At 38.7% G+C, this 14,012-nt stretch overlaps 1 protein-coding gene across 6 annotated transcripts in view; it reads right to left on the reverse strand.

Annotated features, from left to right (window-relative positions):
- DOCK4 (dedicator of cytokinesis 4) overlaps positions 1-14,012 on the reverse strand; it is a 525,542-nt gene that overhangs the window by 92,000 nt on the left and 419,530 nt on the right. For all 6 annotated transcript variants that reach the window (XM_054559683.1, XM_024249890.3, XM_054559685.2 and 3 more), the window contains one exon: positions 9,195-9,289. In XM_054559683.1, the coding sequence (XP_054415658.1) occupies positions 9,195-9,289 (95 nt within the window). The remainder of the gene's footprint in view (positions 1-9,194; positions 9,290-14,012) is intronic.

Raw genomic sequence — 14,012 nt, forward strand, 5'->3', positions numbered from 1 at the left:
TAATGAGTGTGTGATATGATAAAGCCTCAGTTCTCTTCATGCGATTTGGAGTTGGAGGATGTATTTATGTCACCCTAGGTAAAATGAAAAAACAAAAGAAAACAAAATACACTATCAACTTCATACCTTGGTTATCTGGCTAATATAGATTATATCTACTAATTAGAAAAATATAGACTTTGAAAGACATAAATATTGATTGTTGTTATCTGCTGGGAAACTCACTATTATAGCTTTCTTGTGGGGTAGGGAAACATTAACAAGGGTAAGTTGATGGTTGAATGTGGAAGTCCAAGGTAACGAAAAGGAAACAAGACAACCACGATTTCATGGGCATTCGCTCTACCATGAACAGGCACTGTTACATGCGTGTGCATTTTATATATGTCATATGTGCCTTTCAGTGAATCTTACTATTAAATTTAAGTATAATAAAAACCTATGAGATTGAGAAGTCTTGTGGTTTCTTCAGTCCCCTAAATGGCAGATATCATCAGTGAAAGTCATATCAGAGATACATCACCTGCAAATGACGGTATAATGTGGCAATTTCCCATAGACACTGGAAAAATCAATGATAACTGAAGACATCATTACTGTTCCAAAGTATTTTACTCAAGTTTTACTATATGAAACTGAAGCTGAATCATCAGAAAATGAAAGGCTATCAGGCAAGAAAGTTGTTCTTGCCTAGCATCCAGTAAGATCATTGGACTTCTAAGTTTAAAGAAGAAAAATCTGTATGCTTAACATGTGGTTATAAGCACAAACTTTCTGCTTTGATGTTCAATGAGAAATACACACAGTCCCACTACACCTGGGGTTTACATTAAAAATCACCTTGTGGCCCACAGTTTCAGCTTAGATTGATGTTCAGACACAATACCTCTGGTGTTAGTGAAATATGACATATCTGGAATTTAGTCTATCACACCAAATGTCACAGAAAGGAGCTAACAAACTCAATCTTCCGAGGGAGAGAGAGGTTATTCCATGGCAAAGATTACCAAATTGTTATTTACATGGTGGATCCCAAACACACAAAATATATTTGTGGCTTTTTGAAGTACACTTGCTGGTAAACAACATGGAATCTCTGTGGCCTTACTATGGAACAGTGGCTCTCAACCTGCCCCAGGCCCTAGAATCACCTGGGAGCTTTTAAAATACAATGTCTGGGTCACATCGCCAGAGACTACTGATTGGTCTGGGCTACAATCAGAACATCAGGATTGTCAAAGCTCCCAAGTGATTCTTACAGTGTACCCAGAGCTGAGAACCACTGCTCTACCTTAGATCAGTGCTTCTCAAACTTTAACAGGTAACTAGTGACCTAGTTAAAGTGCAGATGATCCAGCAACCCTGGAGTGGGACCGGAGATTCTGCATTTCTAACAAGCTCCAGTGGATGCTAATGCTGTTGGTTTGCAACCACCCATTGAAGAGCAAGGCTCTGGAGTGGCCAGAGTCAGAAATATTCCCACAAATTCTGCTTCAGCATTCTTCTGACTTCTGGAATATTAGGACAATTCATATGGGGCTTGCAGTTCTCATTTCTAGATTGAACACCTCACCCTCTTATCAGGGCTGCCTTACCATTAGGCAGAAAGAGGCACAGGGCATAGGGCCTGTGAGCCTTTCAGGGACTTTCGAAAACATTGAGACCTGAAAGAATGTCATGAAACCAAATTGAAATTGCAAAATAAAAAGTAAAAATAATGAATAATCACATGTCCACAGAAAGTGACACGATGACTTTCATTAACTGTCCAATTTTAATATTTATGCAATTTTAAAATTATAGATTATTTTATAATTTTACAATTCCTAAATATAGTATACATAAATGGTGAGACATCACAGCCAATCAAAATTAAATTATTTTACTTGATAAGCCAATAATTAAGAAGCAAATATAAAAAATACTTTTAATTTTTTTCTTCAGCAAAATTGTATCTAATGTGGCATGTGGGTCTATTTAGTGTTTGATAGGATGAGGAGTAGGGCCTCCAAAAATATGACTGCTCAGGGCTAGAAAGATCTTAAAAGGACTATTCAAATGCTTTTCTTTCATACCTATAACATTCAGCCCAAGCCATCAAGGCAGTTCCCAGAGCTTTCTATGGTAACTCATCACTGACATCATTTCCTAACACACAGGTCTCTAAGCCAGCCAGAGGCATTTATACGTTATTGCTCCTTCATTTTAGTGGATACCTATGGTGTTTAGGGACCTTTCTTTACTTGTTTCAATTTATCCAAAACCATGTGGCTTCTCTGGTTTCATTCTTTTATTCATGACTTAGTGTTTGAATATGGGGATATCGCAAATCTCAGTGCTCCAACTCAATAGTCAAAAAAGATTTTCAATATGCTACCACAAACAGCCAAATTACTGATTTATTTATTTATTTATTTATTTATTTATTTATTTATTTCCTTCCTTCCTTCCTTCCCCTCCCCCATCCCCTCCCCTCCCCTCCCCTCCCCTCCTTTTTCTCTCTCTCTGTTCTGTTTCTTTCTTTCTGACGGAGTCTCCCTGACACCCAGGCTGGAGTGCAGTAGTGTGATCTCTGCTCACTGCAACCTCTGCCTCCCACGTTCAAGCGATTCTCTTGTCTCAGCCTCCCAAGTAGCTGGGATTACAGGTGCCCGCCACTGCGCCAGGCTAATTTTTGTATTTTTAGTTGAGATGGGGTTTTGCCATGTTGGCCAGGCTGGTCTCGAACTCCTGACCTCAAGTGATCTGCCCTCCTCGGCCCCACTGTGCGTGACCCAAATTACTGATTACTGCCACAGCAAGGCATGCAGTAGGATCATTTTTGACAATCATAATCTACAGGCACAGCATGATAAAATTTATATATAAAAGAAAAACTGGTGTACAGGAAATCAAAGTTATTGCTTTATGGTTTTCCAGTTGCCACCTCATTTTGGGCTTAAGAAATAACTTCAAGCAACCCTATTTCTCCCTCTCACTCTCACCCAGGAAAGCTTATCTCCCATAATTTTTTTTTAATTACTCCAATTTGATAATCTGCTCAAACACAAGCCCGTCTCCAAAAATCATACATGGACTGAGAGAAATACCTTTGTGGATAAACTGGGTCTCGACAATATTGATGTTTATACAATGAAAAACTAAGGACATCTAAACCTAGAGTCCAACAATTTCCCTACAACCTGGTGGATTAATTGGGGCAGCAAAAAATCAACACAAAGACATTTCGGGGAGATGAAATTCATGGATAACCAATGTGGGAACGCATCTAAACTAGTGGTTCTCAAACTTCAGCATGCATGAGAATCACCCAAAGGATGCTTAAGACTTCAGGGTCTTACCACTACCTATGGCTTGGGAGGTTTGCAACCAGGCCCAACCAGGTGATTCTGATGCATGTGATCATCCTTCTTATTTTGAGGACTGGTGTTACACATGGAAGAGAAGACAAGGAAGGGCTGGAACTTAGAGAGCAATGGCATCTGGGAATTTGGCCTTTTTTACCACGGCATCCACAGGGGCAGAGACTAGTAAGTGTGTGTTAAATGACTGTGGCCTGATGACTACAGTTGAGTCTACGCTTTGTTATACTTGTTTGCCATATTAGATGACTCTAAAATGTGAAGCTTATACAACTTTTATTTATTTATTTTTAGCTATTTTGAACAGACTGAAATTAGACAGGCAAAGCTGATCCAAGTGGAGGACACAGAATCAGCTAAAGCAGGGAAGCAGAGAAAGGGGTGATTTTGATTTCAGTCAATGGGGCACGCAGTGTGGATGAAGCAAAAAGAATGGGAAAAGATTTACACGGAGTGACTCTGAAAACTGTTTTGACCAGTACTCCACTGGGCAGTACTCGTAGAAAATCACTCATATGGCAACAGCCTCTGTTTTGACCTTTTAGGCTTAAACCCTAAGAAAGCCTTTCCTTCATGCATTCATTCTCTCTACCAACTCCTCACAACTCACCTGGAGGAGATGGATTGTGCAAGCAATTCTTTTGTCATTATTTGCTGTAACTATTCAAGTTTGGCACATTCAGCATAGTAATATATAGTTTTGATAAAAAATAAGTATCTATTCTCTCCCTGAACAGTAAAAGCCTTTAAGGATAACTACACTGAATTAGAAAAGCCAAAATCAAAACAATAGTAGCTGTGTCAACGGATGCTCAGCAGATTAGCTACTCTACCACTCAAGTTTTCAGGGTCAGTGGCGCATATTCCACCTTCCTTCCTGTTATTATGGATAAACTGTCGATGCTCCTACCTTTCTTTGTGTGCACTAGATCAATGCTGCTCTAAGTGCGGGAAGCTTCCTTCCTTGAGAAAGTCTTACCACAAAAAACAATGCCAGTTTAATTAAACTGCATGCTTACACTGATGATTTATTTTTACGTGCAAGCTTGTCATGGACAGGTAGCAGTTAGTTCTTGGGCTGGCATACGTAGCAACCTTGCATGCAATCCTACCCCTGCTTGCCCAAGGACATTGCTCTTTTAATTATCCCTGTTTTCTTTAGCACCAATATTTCTGTCTTTTACTAACAGGGCCATTCCTATTACTAAATCAACATGCTGTAATATCCCATATTCTAAAAGGAATCCCAGTCCTCACATCTCCTTCCAGATATAGCCCTGTTCCTATGCTCCCTTTGATAGCAAAACTCTTCCTGTAATTACTGTTTTCAGTTTCTCAACTCCTATTCACTCTAATTGGGTTTTCCTTTTCACCACTCCACTGAAACAACACTTGTCATGGTCACCAATATCTACTGCACTGCCAAATCCCGGGACCAATTGTCTGTCCACATCACCACCAACCTCCCAGCAGCTCTAGATACTGCTTCCTTCTTGAAATGCTTTCTTCACAGGATACTGTACTCTGCTGGTTCTCATCTTACATCATAGGCTGCTCTTTTTCAGTCTTCTTCACTGGATACCTCTCCACTTCCTGACCTTTAAAACGTGGCATGCCCCAGGGCTCAGTCCTGTCTTTTTCTCCTTTCAGTCTGTACTTTCTTCCTCAGTGCTCTTGTTCAGTTCCAAGGCTTCAAATCCTAACCATACGCTGAGGAGCCCAAGCGTACATGTCCAGCCCCAACATCATCCCTGAGCTCCATGCAAGCATGTCTAGCTTTCCCTTTTACATCTCCACTTGGATATCTAGTACACATGAAACTTATGTTCAACATGGAATTCTTCACTTCTCTCATCCCCAATGCTACTCCTCTCTCCATTTTTTCCACCTAGGTGAATGGCACCACAATTCATCCTTTTACTTAGGCCAAGCATCTAAGAACACCTTCCATTACTTTTCTTCTCTCCCACCTACACCCAGTCACTTGCAAGTCTTATCATCCTTATTTCCAAAACCAATCTTCTCATCACCCTCATTGCTATCTGCCCATCTAAGCCATCATCAACATCTCTTACCTGGATGGCTGCAGTAAGCTCCTAACTGGTTCTCCCTGATTTCTCTTTGGTCTCTACACATATCAATATCTGGGTTCTGTCTTCCTCCACCAACCTCATCTTTACTGGTTCCTTCCCTCCCCACATTTCAGCCACACTAACAGTCTTTCAGTTCCTTGAGTGTGCCACATTTACTCTGGCCACAGGGCCTTTGTAGATGCTACCTACTGATAGAATCATTATTCCTTTGCTGTTTGTTACCCCCTGCTTAGCTTTCAGTTCAAGCTTCACTCCTTCATGAAAGACCCCTCCTATTCTAGTCGAGAACAATGTTCACTTCATAACACCCTCATATCACTGTGCTCTTTGTCTTTATAGTGCTTATTTTACACATCAGGCACTGGAAAATACTGGCTGAATAAATGGGTCAGCAAATGAATGGACAACCTCTCTAAGAAACTTTGATTTAACAAATCGCTTTTTGGCTATGCAGATCTCATTTGAAACCCAAGTTGGTTAATGCATGATATGTTTGAGGCCAACATGCACACAAGATAACCAAAATAAAGACCTGAAATTTCAACTGAAGAGAGAGGGAGTTTTTACCTTCCTCAGTAAGCAAGTGTGTTATAAGATTTTTCTTCTTGAAAATATGTATAAAGCTGTGACTTTATTTTTGTACTTTATTTCACAATGTGTATGGGAAGGGGGTGGAGAGAAGCTTGTCTCAGAGTGTCCTGTATTTTTGGTACTTAATTTTCATCTTCCTTATGTTCCTTCTTTCTTAGATTGAGCAGTTGTTCTCATCAGAAACATCTACCAGGAACTTACAGGGGGTCATGAGATAGCTCTGTAGCAAACAAGAAAGAGAAGAAATGCTTCTTGCCCTGGCAGAATTATGAGTGGGCACACTTGCTATGTTATACAATATTAGGCATGCAGTTGAAAAAAAACAAAGAACCATACAAATCACCAGGTGTCTGGTCACAAACTCTGGCAGAGCTTCACACAAAGCAGGCAAGCTACAAGATTTCGAACAACACAGCTTATAGATGAAAGTTAAAGGCATTTAATTTACTTGAAAACAGAGGAAGAAAGGACCAACACATAAAAGAACATTCATTTTGAGGGATGAGCAATTCAATTGAGTTCAAGGGTAGGGCAATGGTGACTTCTCAGCCACCTGCTATCAGTTTGACATGTATTAAGCACACGACTGGGTTAATAAAAGTGGGAGTTTGGGTTAAAATGCCCCTTTGGGTTAAGAGGCGCTGAACAAATGTTTGTCTAAGAAAGTTGAAACTATGGAAGAAAAGGTGGTCAACTTCAGAGACGTAGATGTAACTCCTACAACATGCTTCAACATGGTTTAGCCAAGTGGAAACTTTTTCTTCCTGGTGTATGCTCTTTAACATATTTAAGATGTCCTTAACATCTTTCAGAAATCTACTTTTCTACCAATATTATATGGGTTAATATTTTTCAAAGATAAAGCACAAATAGTAGAGGGCTAATTTTCAGGCTATACTGCATTTATGAAGCAAAGCAAACCTCATCTGCTTTCATGACTTGAATGGAGGAGAATGGTTAGAGACTATTAAAAGAGTAGAGGAGAGGAAAGAAGAGGCAAGAGCAAGAACACACAGCAGACTGGCTTCTCCAACTTGGCAGTGGTCTCTCTAGTTCCTGGAGTCCTGTCCATGAATGAGGTTGGACTTGCAGCCACCAGCCATTGCCAGTGGAGAGGCAGCGCCAGACTCCTACCAGCACTCACATGGGTGGCAATGGAATGAAGTCACCACATTTAGCAAAGGGTGATGGCACACTTCTTGGGTTTGCTATGGGAGTAACCTTCTGTTTAAATGTATTACACAGAGCTCATCTCTAACAAAATCATCTTCCTATTTGGTTAACACTGTAAATGAAAATTCTGAACAGTGTGTGTTTACCCAAAGGTAGAATCTATACTCTCAGACTGCTATCCATTTGTGTGACCATAAAGTCTTTAAAACTGGAGTAACGATGGGGCAGAGAGAGGTAGTATTTAATATCAAAAAGCCACATGGTTGTCACAATTTTAGGCAAGCTTAAGCAGAAACTGTATATGTAAGGAATAGAATGTCAATGTTACTTTCAGTTTGAATTTCTACCACTGAAATTTTATTTCAATCCAAAATATTCCTCTGCACATGAGTCAGGCAGAATGACCAAATGTTGATGCTGTGTGATGATGATGTCCATAGCCTGGACCTCTTCCCATCTGGCTCCTTGGATTACCTCACAGCCCTTCCCAGGTACCCAGAATGTTTGCTCTTTGGTTATAAGGCCAGATGAATGAGCAAAAACTCCCACCTAAATCTGTAGCATGCGGACATCCAAATGAATAGATATTTGATTCTACTCACAGATATCAAACTAAATATGTTAAATTCTAAAGAGAGCTATTTCAACAGTCTCAATTAATCTTCAAAATGGAAAAGCTGCTTCTGTACTTATGTAAAATATAATATGCTATGTTATACTATTTGTTACTTCACAAAGTTTTTAACACATCATTTTAACACCTCCAAGTCTATAAATGTATACTGCAGCAGAAGCCATATTGAGCATATATAATCAAAATCGAATCCTATATTCCTACAGCTCTCACCACCATCAAAGCTTGCCATCTGGAGAAAACACAGGGCGACCGTGGCCTATGGATAGATGCTTAGAGAATCCAACCTTCATCCTGAGCATGAGGGTGTTGGCGTTTGGAAAAGAGGAAGAAGGGGAAGCAGGCAAATGTGGGTTTGGAGAGTGACAATGCTAATGAAATAGGGTAAATAACAAGCTTGGAAGTGAAGACCAGGCCAGTTTCCTAGAGCACTTTTCCATTCTGTATCCTGAGACTATGGAGACAGGAAGTGGAGAGAGCAGATAAATCCATGACACTATTCTCCAGGATCAGCTCCTGCCATTCCGACTGCCCTAATATCCTTTCCTGCCTCCTCTCTCTTCTAGTATTGCTCTCAGATCATGCTGGATACGCTTAATATAAACTGAATTTATCATCTTCTAGACATTCCAATATTGACTTTATGTCAATAACCTCCCAAATGCCTGTATTTTGTTCTGAAGTTTCCTCGGGGCAGTATTTTCAGCTCTCTATTGGCCATACCACTTGGATGAATAAAAAGAACTTCAACCTCCATGTGTCCAACTCAAGGGTCATGTCTTATTCCCAGTGTTGAGCAGATGCTTCATGTATGTATTTTGTTAAGAAGAATTAAGAAAGATCAGAAATGACTCAAATTTCTAGTAACAGAGAATTGGTTAAATAAACTACGGTATGGTCATTCAATGCAATATTATTCAGCTGTAAAGGAAAATACATAGAAGAATGAAAGGCTTTCTATCTATTAATTTGGAAAGACTGCCAGGATTTCTTAAGAGCGTTATACAGAACAGTGTGTATATTACATTACCTGCTGGTCTCTGTATAAAGGAACACTAGGAGGACATGTAAGAAACAAATACAAGTGGTTATACAGCCTAGGGGTAGAGGGTCAATGGGAACAGAACTTCTCAATGCATATGCTATTATGTTGTTTGATTTTTGAATGATGTTAATATATACAAAGGAAACAGTAATTCAAAACGTGGTAATATTTTTTAAAGGCTTAATTCAGAGGCAAAAAAAAAACTGCAAACTTGAGATCAAATGAAAAGGATTATTTTGTACTCTCTTCTTCCTCTATGCATTGAGCTGCAATTATCATCAACTTAAATGTCTTACTTGTTAGCAACCAAGCGCATAACAGTCCAGTCCTTTGGAAACATCTCTGGGCGTATCAATATTCGGAACACAGTAAATATCTGCAGCAGGAAATCCTTGGATAAGGAGAAAATAGATCATTTTATTGGTTTATTGTAACTGTCAACATACATACGCACATACACAGGCAGTACTGTTGTACTGTTACCATTTCCAAAGCAATTATAGAGAAGGGAGCCATAGTTTAACAGTTTGCCCAAGGGAAGGAGTCATGACCCTTCCCATTCTCAGCACTCAAACCCACCCAAATGTTTTCTTTTCTTTCTTGGGCACATTGAAAATGAGTTTTTATTTCTCTCCACAAGTTCTAGCAATTTAGGGTTTTGAAAATAAAGTGGAAAACTTGTAATAGAAGATTAACAGGGAAATACATTCCCTTTCTTCTATTATAGCATCTTAAACGTCAGAACTTTTCAATGCAGGGGAACAATGAACAGTCCTGGCTCAGCTCTGCTTTCCTTTAAGTGGCTGTCAAATTTTAGAAAGTTATGCTCATCAAAAAGCATCTCATACAAAAACCTATTTTTCTTACAGGGCATTCTTGAGATGCAGTATTAATGGAATGTATGCAGGTTTATAGAATTTGAGTGAATTTTCCAGAGTGTGCTGTGCAGAATACATTCAAATGAGGATATGTGCTAAGTCCAGCCCAGTGAGGAGTGCTTAGTAGTTATGAGATTATCAATATATTCCTCACAAAGATGCCATGCGAGATAGTAGTAGTATTTACTGAGATGTTATCTTTAAATTGATCACCTGAAAACACTCTTGAAAAGAAGCTATCATCAGACATGGAAATATTGCTTTTTTTTTTTTTTTTTTTTAAGATGGAGTCTTGCTCTGTCGCCAGGCTAGAGTGCAGTGGCATGATCTCGGCTCACTGCAACCTCCACCTCTTGGGTTCAAGCCATTCTCCTGCCTCAGCCTCCTGAGTAGCTGGGACTACAGGCGCCTGCCACCACACCCAGCTAATTTTTTTGTATTTTTAGTAGAGACGGGGTTTCACCATGTTGACCAGGCTGCTCTTGAACTCCTCCTGACCTCAGGTGATCCGCCCACCTCGGCCTCCCAAAGTGCTGGGATTACAGGCATGAGCCACCACGCCTGGCTGGAATATTGCTTCCTTAAACATTACAAGAGATAGGGTCAAATGCGCTATAGCATACAATACTTAAAGTGGAATCAAGGAGATAATGTACCACACACAATGAATGAAATGAGCTTTCCCTACTCAAAAAGGGATTAGCTCAATCTAACTTTGATTTAGATTTATTAACTAGAAAACTTAAAGAACTTTTTGTAACCTAAGTGATTCTAGGAAAATATATTTCTCTTAACAATCTGATTGAAGGTAACAATATGGTGTTGCTTCAAAAATAAAAAGCAACCCCAAACACAAGAGTTTTATTTATCAAATACAATGACACATTACGTTAAACATGTAAGCTGCTTGAATGTAAGATTATGGTTGTCACTCATGTGAACAGAAGACAGAAAAAATCTAAAAACTAAAAACCATGTGGTAGCTTTATTTTCTTTTTATATACGCTAACAACTTCAATCAAGCCCATAAATATTTTGACAAGAACTTATTTTAGCTTCTTTGGCATCAACACACATATGTTGATATGTAGTATGCGCCATGTGGAAACATGCCCACTAGGTCATCCATCTTTAAATGGCTAGACAGATCCGGTCCATGTCTCCAGAATCACTGGAAGCAGAGTTTCCCAAATGTATTTCACTGTAGGTCAGATAATTTTGGGAAACACCTCACATTCTAGCTCTCTCTTGGGAGAGTAGGTCATTAGCTTACTAAAACTGTGAGAAGCCCTTTCTAACGCATTTCTGAAACTTATTTTAATGGTTTCTCCGTTGCTTCTTTTGAGTTACTCAGATATATACATATATATGTATATATATTATATATAATCCCTGCAAAAATGGCTTGTGCATTTATCTTTGAAAGAGTTATACCCCACTTCAGTTTCCTGTTGGTGCATTTGCTTAGATAGATATGAAAGTCATGAGAGTGGGGATTCTTTGGCTTTATGGTCTACAATTAGTTAGGAATAGTATAAACAAATTCTAACATGATGTAGTTTTATCTTCTTGCCTCAAAAGTTGTAAGACAATTGAAAACTGAAGGCAGCACTCTTGGTAGTGGTGGTGTGTATGTATGTGTGTATATGGTGTGTGGGGTAGGGGACTGTGCTGTCAGTTGCAGGGAGGAAAAATATTTGCTGAAAAGATTGGCTATAGGAGGCAAAACATCTATCTTACCAGCTAGCAACTTGAGTTTTCTTTTGTAGTGCTGGGGACAAAGCAAACAGTATTGCAGGTGAAGGAGCTGGGGATAGATGACCTGTTTCTGTGCTATCTCATTTTCCTAGTCCCATTTATCTCCCACAATAAAAGGCTGTGGCAGCATGTGACATTGCCAATGCCTGTGAACTGACATAAATCTTTATTTCCCCCAAGAAAACTTTTCAGTGTCTCAAGTAGTTTTCTACAGTATCCATTCAAGCTTCATTGACATTTATAAAACCAAACATATTCAACAGCAGAAACCTTATAAGAAAAATAAAAGAGCATAATAATGAGGATCAGAAAACCCAGATTTTAAATCCTGGCTATGCAATTAACTAGCTCAATGACCTTGGCAATTTGTTTAACCTCTCTGGGAGTGAGTTCTCATACTTGTAAAATGTGGGGGCTTTGAGGTCTCTTGTAATTAGAGGAGATTTAAAAAAATCAGTATGATCATTTAGTTATTCAAAAGGCATCTCCACATTTTTCTTACTTCTAAAATGTAGGCAAATGTTTCATCACATCACATTATCATAACACAAATACCTTCCATCTTAGTATTTACATGTAATTTACTTTAGCAAGTCTTTGTCTACTGCCATGCAACAGGGTTTATTCCAAACTCAGTTCCAATACTCGAAAGCAATATGACCTCAATGCTAGATTCTTTAACATTTCCCTCCCTCCCACCCAAAATACAGTGGTATTTCTTTGACTGTCTTCTCCGAGTACTTTTCAACTCTGGTCATTGCACTAAATATGTGTTTTTGCATAGATAGATGTGGTTATTTTGCACATATAACTAAGTAACAGATTCTTTTTATAATTTGAAAAAGAACATTGCCATGCCTATAATATTCCTGCTTGGACAGCACAAAGAAATAAGTGTTTCATATCCTACCATTTAAAACCTGACAGAATGGGAGCAGTTTCCTTTTTCTGTTTTACATCATACAGCACAACATGGTCACTTAAGCATGTTAAATTATTTAACATGGTTAAACTGTATTATTGGTATTCTTCAAATCAGGGTTCAAGATAAAAAAGAAACAGGGAGGTGTTACTTTATAGAAGTATTTTTTCTGCAGAGGTTCAGGTAAGAAAGTTCTTGTGAAAGTCTTCCAAAACAATAAAAAGTCCCATAATTAAATATAAAACAAAGTAGGAACAGTTGTTATGATTTTAGAAATGATCACTAACATGTACTGATTTATAAATATCGGGTGCTTTACTATGTGCCAGGCACTGTGTTAGATGCTGGGGATACCTGGTAAGAGACATTCTTTTATTTATTCGTGCAGCAGGTGTTTATGGAGTGTCTGGAACATGCCACACAATAGTAAGTACGTTAAATGTGCTCTTTGCTTTCATGGAGTTCACAGTTTAGTGGGAGAGATAAATGTTAATCTAAAAACCACACAGATACATGTATGTTTTGCAAATGTGAATAAGTCTGAAGGTCAGGTATTCCACACAGAGGGAACAACACCTGTAGGCCTCAGAGGCAAGAGAGAGCACAGGGTTGCCTGGACTGCAAGGAGCAGTGGCAAGACATAGGGCTGAAAGGTAAATAGGGATAAATAAAAGATAGACAAATTTCATAACTTTTTCCATAGTAAGGAGTCTGGACATTTATCCTGCAGGCATTGTGGAGACACTGAGGGGTATTATGCAGATGTTTGAGAGGATCAGATTTGTGTTTCAGATTTTTTAACTGTACCATATAAAAATTGTTTTGTGCTTACATATGATACTATGATATTAAGAAAGACACAAGACAGGATTGGCTTAAAAAAATTGGTACATTTACACCATGGAATACTATGCAGCCACAAAAAAGAACAAAATCATGTCCTTTGCTGCAACACAGATGCAGCTAGAGGCCATTATCCTAAGTGAATTAACATGGAAACAGAAAACCAAATATTGCATTCTCAATTATAAGTGAGAGCTAATCATTGGATACACACTGACATAAAAATGGGAACAGACATGGGGGATTACAAAAGAAGGGAGGCAGGGAGAAAGAAAAGGGCTGAAAAACTACCTATTGGGTACTACGTTCACTATTTGGGTGATGGACTCAATTGAGGCCCAAACCTCAGCATCACGCAATGTATTCATTAACAAACCTGCACATGTACCACCTGAATCTAAAATTTTTTTAAAATCTATATTTTTTTAAAAAAGAGAAAGGCAAAAGACAAAAATTAGGCTTGTGAAACGGAATCGGCAAGACACAGAGAGATGAATCCTGAGTTCATGAAACATGAGTTAAGACATCCATAAAACAAAGCATCATGAGGCTGCTACACAGACTAGGACATTTTCTTCTTACTTCAAGAACAATGAACAGGACAGACCCTCAGACTATAGTCAAATGTCATTAAAAAAATTTGCCATAAATTTCAAACGTATAATACCCTTGATGTGAGGTTTGAATTCAATTAAAGGGTGTTAATAATAATT

Source organism: Pongo abelii, chromosome 6 (genome assembly GCF_028885655.2).
Source record: "Pongo abelii isolate AG06213 chromosome 6, NHGRI_mPonAbe1-v2.0_pri, whole genome shotgun sequence".
NCBI lineage: Eukaryota > Metazoa > Chordata > Mammalia > Primates > Hominidae > Pongo > Pongo abelii.